Here is a 6,484-nt window from a genome sequence, read left to right on the forward strand (position 1 = left end):
TCGATGTACCCTATCATTATAGACTACCACCACCACTAGCCACCACCCATTACTACCAATCCTTACCACCATATAATTTTTTAAGATATTTTATAAATATAGTATTAAATTAATCAGTATTATTCGATTGAATTTATATTTATTACTGTTTAAATAAAGAAATTTTTTATACATTCCGATGTGGAGAAAACAAAGAGTTTTAATTATTCAGTATTCAGATCTTAATAGAATATTTTAACATCCAGATGTGTATTCAGATGTAGACGTTTTAATCTTAATATACATATTAATATTCAGATTTAGACGTCTTAATCTTAATAAAACAAATGAAAGTTTGACTTGGAGCTGACTTTTGTGATTACATTTTGTTTCGTGATTTGAGCCTTTGGATAGGTCCATATAGGTTATTTGAACTTGTTGGAATGATTTAGAGGTGGTCCAAAGGGTTTGAGAGTGATACAGACCTATCTTGAGAAATTAGAATGTAAGAAAGCTTATATTTTGGTTTGGATCATGATTTTTACATCTGATGCTTCTAGATGTGTTTTGAGTCATTGGACAAGTTTGTATAGGATACACGGACTAGTTGGGATGATTGGACGGGATCCCCAGGAGCACGGCTGAGTTTTGAACAAATTTGAGCATTTCAGCACTATACTGACATTTCTGCAGGTTTCTTCAGTGCTGAGCAGTGTTTTGGAAAGCGTTAAGCGCAAAAAAGCGGCGAGGCCTCGCTTCAAGCGCGAAACGAAGCGCGCGCTTTTTTGCTGTGAAGCGCAATTTAACACATAAATTAAAAAAATAAAATAGAGCTAAGAACTCGTTAAAAATAACATATTAAGCAAATGTTTCAATTCTTGAATCAAGAAGCAAATAATAGATACTAAAACTAGATAGTGAATAATCCTCAAAAGTCATAACATATTAAGCAAATGCAAAACAAAATCACAAAAGGAGCAACATCCTATTCTTCAACAAGATCTCCAAACTCTTGAAGTGTCATCATGTTCGAGTTATTATATTGGTCATCATCATCTTCTTCTTCATCAGAGGCTTCTTTAATTAGGGTTCTACTTTTACATGTACTTGTACTTGTAGATACTCTTTCTTTGCTCCTTAAAGTACTTCCCCTAAAACCATAAACATTCTCTTCAACTCCACTTGTCATAGCAACATGACCAAAAGTGAGACCTTCTCCTTCAAACACTTCTTCTTCATGATTTCCGGGGCCTCCGGTTAACCATTCATTTGCTTCATCAATGTTATCCAATAAAATTGGATCAATGATATTGCGAGCTTTGTAACGACGAGCCAATGTTCTATTATATTTTACGAACACGAGATCATTGAGTTTCTTTAGCTCAAGCTTGTTCCTCTTCTTAGTATGAATCTGCATAATAAGATGTAGAAAGTAACTAAGAGGAGTACTTAGGACAATTGAGATAAACTTTAATCTAGTAATAATGTAATATAGCTTCTCACATGTTCATAAACACTCCAATTTCTCTCGCATCCGGATGAGCTACAAGTTAAGCTTTGAACTCTAATAGCAAATTGTTGCAAGTTTGGAACTTCATAACCAAATTGCATCCACCATTCAACTGCAGAAGTATTATTTTAGAAGTTAATAACTTGAAAGTTAAAGCTCTAAAGAGTAAAACAATTGAAAAAACTTGCTCACCTGGTGCCAATTTGGTTCTGCCTCTAATGGCCGAAGCTAATCCAAGAATTCCATCGGCTTGCATATACACACCAAGCACTTGCCCTATTTTGTCTTGCATCGCTTCATCTGGCACCAACTTCGCAACACATGCATGATACCCCTTCCAAACGTTTAAATCTAAAGTCTTGTTCTCATTGTTTGTGTAAAACAATCCGGGGTTCAAAATATGCCCTGCTGCATGTAAAGGTTGATGAAGCTGATCATCCCACCTTTTATCAATGATTTCAAACACTCTCCTATTTCCTCCTATCATGATCAAATGCCTTTTCAATAGCTTGTTTAGCCCTATCCATGGCTTCATAAATGTATCCCATTGGTGGTTTTTCTCCCCATCCACCAAACGAAGTACAATAACCAAAGGATTACCAACTTTAAGTGCTTGAACAGTGTCATTCCAAAAATATGGACCAATAATAAATCTCGCAATTTCTTTTCCAAGAGCTTCCTTTGCATAGATACTCTCACTCCATTTGGTTGACAAGAACAAGGTTCGCAAATTTTGCTTTTGCAGGTAAAAGCTATGCAAGGTCAAGATAGCTGTTGCGAATCTTGTCTTAGCCGGTTTCACCAAATTTCTTTGTTTTGTGTATCTCCTCATAATGTTCAACAACAACGGCCTTTGACTAATGTAAGAATGTATCTTGATCGCCTTAGCAAAAACTGTAGGAAGTCAAATTTCATAGTTAATAAGTATAAGCAATTAACATGAAGGTTAAAAACTTAAAATAGAAAATAAGAACCGCTTGTTCACTTGTAGAATATGGGGCTAACTTGAAAATGTCACCAAACATCAAGTTGACACAATGTGCAGCACAAGGAGTCCAATAAATATTTGGGAAAACTCCTTTCAACATGTCATCCGCTTTTTTATTCTCACTTGCGTTATCAGTGACAACTTGAACCACATTTTCCGGTCCAACTTTCAATATTGTCTTCTCAAACAAGTTGAACATTTTATTGGAATTGCTTGAGGAGTCACTAGCATCATAAAATTCAAGAAACACACTACCTATCGTAGAATTCACCAAAACATTAATGACCATTTTTCCATTTTTTGCAGTCCATTTGTCCATCATAATGGAACAACCATAAACTTTCCATTGCACCTTATGCTCCTCGACAATCTTGTTTGTCTTCTCCACCTCCTTTTTTAGACAAGGAACTCTTACTTCGTGATAGGTAGGGGGCTTTATTCCCGGGCCATATTGGCCAACGGCCTCAATGAATTCACCAAAACTATCGGTGTAATTCACACAACTAAAAGGGAGCCCCGCATCATACATCCACCTTGCAAAAGTATCTACAGCGCGCTCCCTCAAACTCTCTTACAAGATTCTAAGTCAACAGCTTCACCCTTTCTCTTTTCATTTGGTTTTTGTGAGAAAAAAAGATTAAGAGGACCTTTCACATTGCTACCGGCGGTGGATGATCCACTTCCACTTGTTGAATTCTTTCTTTGAGATTTAGAGGGAGGTGGCCTCATTATATCATTGACTTCAAGGTCATCCTCATCCATTTGACTATCTTCATCAAGAAGATTAATCATAGATGTTTCATGGCTCATTGGATTTTTTAACTCATTTTTTTTCTCAACATAATCTCTCATTTCTTTCTTAATAGTATCCGGAACACTTGGACATTCTTTGACATCTCTAAAACCACCGATTAGATGTCTCTTGTGACGATGTATTCCACCGTTATACATTTTTTGACAAAAGATACATTGCACTCTTGAGTTATTATTGCCAACTGCAACTCCATACGCCCAAGCTGGATCTCTTTTTTGGCTTGATGACATTGAATAATCAAATTAAATTTACTACAATCAACAACCAAAAAAAACAATTAATTCATAGAAGAAAACAGAAAACAGAGCATAAAGAGCACTTTTAATAACAAAAAACAGAGCATAACAGAAGAAAACAGAGCATAACAGAAGAAAAAGAAGTAGTATCATGATAACAGAAGAAACTTTTAATAACAGAAGAAAAAGAAGTCGTTTAGGGCAAAAAATGAGCGCTTAAAAAGTCAAAAAAATTGAAAGAAGAACAGAAGAGAAGAAGAATAATAGAAGAAGAAGACTAGAAGAAGAAGAACAGAAGAAGAAGAAGAAGAAGAAAAAGAACAGAGGAAGAAGAAGAAGAAAAAGAAGAAACTTACTGAGATCTGGAGAAGAAGTTGTTGGAGCAGCAGTGGTCGTCGCTGGAGTTCGCTGAGCTGGAGAAGAAGACCTTGAAGAGCGTATGTTTTGGTAACAGATGCCTTCTGCTCATATGTTTATTTGCCCAAAATTTTTAAAAAAGCCCTAGTTGATGCCTTCTGCTCGCTTAAGCGAGCTTTTTCTCGCTTTTTCTAACGCTTCGCTTCTCGCTTAAGCGAGAAAAGCGCACGCTTTTCTAATGTGAGTCGCCTTTTTACCAGAAAAGCGCTACCATTGCGCCTCGCCTCGCTTCATCGCTTAAAGCGAGAAGCGAGCGCTTTTAATAACACTGCCTCTGGCAGAGACAAGGTAGACTATTAGCCAAAGATGCAGGCATAACTCATACGTTTAGAGGTGTATCATTTTAAAGAAAAGAAACACAATAATACTTGAACGAGAGAACATTAACAGTCAGTACTTTGACAATGCCTTCATCTCAAGGGGAGTTCCACAGGTTCTAGTCCAACAATAAGAGTCATTTTGCTCCCTGTACCACATCACCATGCTTGTGAATTTTTTTTAAGTATATCCTATTATAGTCAGTTAGAGATGGAAAGCTGATCGTACCTCTCCCTTGATCATAATGAAAGTCAGAGCATGTGAAGACGTGTCTCAACACAAAGAGAGAGGTTTGCTCCACGCCTCTCCTCACTCCGCATGAATCTAATAACTTCAAGACCAGCTCTAATTAAAGGCATGCTCGCTAACTTATAACTTAATTTCTTTGATAGTGTTTACTGGCGAAAAGTTTCCATTTGACATCAAATGAACTAGAATGACCGAAAAAGTTTATTCTTCCTTAAGTCAAAAGATGACAGATCTTAGTTACTCCCCACTAAACAGTAGAGACAAACCTCAAGCTAATCCTACAGTAGGCCCAATCATCATGAATAGACCATACTATACCATGAGCTGAGAAGACGGTAGAGCTCGTGGTAGACCATGATGATCATTAGACTGTATATTTGAACAAAATTGTTCAGAATTCAGCCACTTTGTGTTATATCTAAAAATAATTTAAACATATACCAACAGAAATTCTATGAACCCATAAAATTGATATACTAAAATAACATCATCATTTAGGATTCTCTAGCTCATACGACTCTTCGAATTGAACTTTAATAGGTGAAATGGATTACAAAAAACCAGTTTAAAATGAACTGACCTCAAAACTGACTAAAGTTTTAGCATATAGGAATATGTCGCCCTTAAAAGTATTAAGAACAAAAAGAGTTACTTAGAAGTAATAATCACCTGAAGAAACGCCACCATCCTATTTACTTGACATAATACATTCTTAAACATCGGCTATCAAGTTTACCACCAGGATCAAAAGCTAGCTTTTCAAATCCAATTTCAGTTCCTCGTATGTTAAGATTCAAGACCACCAATGCACCAACAAACTCAACGGCAATTATACAAAAATTACATAAAATTCTTTTTGTAAAACAAAAAGAGAAGGGAAGTGCAAACAAAAACCTAAGATAGATTATAGAAGCTTCTCCACAACACTCAATTAATTGCAAAAAAGTAAAACAGGGTACATTATTAATTAATTCCATATAACGATAGAATAGTACAGAAATTACCAGGGCACCAACTAAGGTTGGTAGAAGGGTCTATATCAGCCAAGAATAGGATGAAATTTGCTTTGTTTTGGGGCGCCTCTGCTCTGAACTTCTCAAAGACGCCATTAAAAGTTGCTATGGTGGCGTCTAACACCTTCAACGGCATTCTTTCTTCGTTACTTACTTACAGCTACAATTCAATTTCAGTTCGAGAATTGTGCCCCAGTTTTGCTAGGTTTAAGGATTAGGTCAAATTTATTTCGAGGGAACTGGGAAGAAAAAGAGAGTATATTTTGTTATATATATACGGGTTTTGCCAAGGCATTCTCTACATATTTCCTTTAATATTTTGTTTTATATATATTTCTACTATATATTTCTACTATAAAAAAATGGATGTTCATTTAGTACTTCGTTGTAAATAAGCTTCCTGAAAAAGCTTATCCATATGTGACTCCACCGTAAATATATTTATCTATTTAGTACTCTATTGGAAATAAGCTTCCTGAAGTTATCACTTCGATTCCCGGTTATGGATAAACATTACCCTAGGTAGAAGATTATCCATGTCTGGTATAGTAGCAGCTTACACAACAGCTTGCAGTAGCAGCTTACACAGCAGCTTGCGTAGCAGCTTACACAGCAGCTTGTAATAGCAGCTTACACAGCAGCTTGTAATAGCAGCTTACACAGCAGCTTGCGTAGCAACTTCCTTTCTTCTATAAATAGAAGAGATTTCAGTTCATTAGGTACATGAGTTTGAATTCGAATAATATATCAGTTTCTCTCTATAGTTGTCTTTACTTTATAGTCTTTATTTTATAACACGTTATCAGCACGAGACTCTGCCATCTTGAGCAAATACTTTGAAAGTATCAAAGGTACGAACTTTCTTTTTGTAAATAATGCCAAATCTTTCTAAACGTGACTTTGTAGTATTGGATATATCGGGCAAAAGTTACGTGTCTTGGGTGCTTGATGCTGAAATTC

General features: G+C 35.9%; 1 protein-coding gene across 4 annotated transcripts; it reads right to left on the minus strand.

The window, feature by feature from the left end:
- Positions 1-809: 809 nt before the first annotated feature.
- On the minus strand, positions 810-5,655 carry LOC107797857 (uncharacterized). 4 transcript variants are annotated; one of them, XM_075254629.1, is made up of 7 exons: positions 5,516-5,655; positions 4,491-4,586; positions 4,342-4,410; positions 3,884-4,218; positions 1,682-3,542; positions 1,483-1,601; positions 810-1,390 (listed from the first exon to the last, which is right to left on the minus strand). In XM_075254629.1, the coding sequence occupies exons 5-7, from the start codon at positions 2,319-2,321 to the stop codon at positions 965-967; spliced, it is 1,185 nt and encodes a 394-aa protein (XP_075110730.1). In that variant the 5' UTR covers positions 2,322-3,542; positions 3,884-4,218; positions 4,342-4,410; positions 4,491-4,586; positions 5,516-5,655; the 3' UTR covers positions 810-964. The 4 variants fall into 4 exon arrangements, with proteins under 4 accessions (XP_075110730.1, XP_075110726.1, XP_075110727.1 ...); XM_075254625.1 differs by having other exon boundaries at positions 3,884-4,410; XM_075254626.1 differs by having other exon boundaries at positions 4,342-4,586.
- Positions 5,656-6,484: the final 829 nt, after the last annotated feature.

Source organism: Nicotiana tabacum, chromosome 1, assembly GCF_000715075.1.
Source record: "Nicotiana tabacum cultivar K326 chromosome 1, ASM71507v2, whole genome shotgun sequence".
In the NCBI taxonomy this organism is placed as follows: domain Eukaryota; kingdom Viridiplantae; phylum Streptophyta; class Magnoliopsida; order Solanales; family Solanaceae; genus Nicotiana; species Nicotiana tabacum.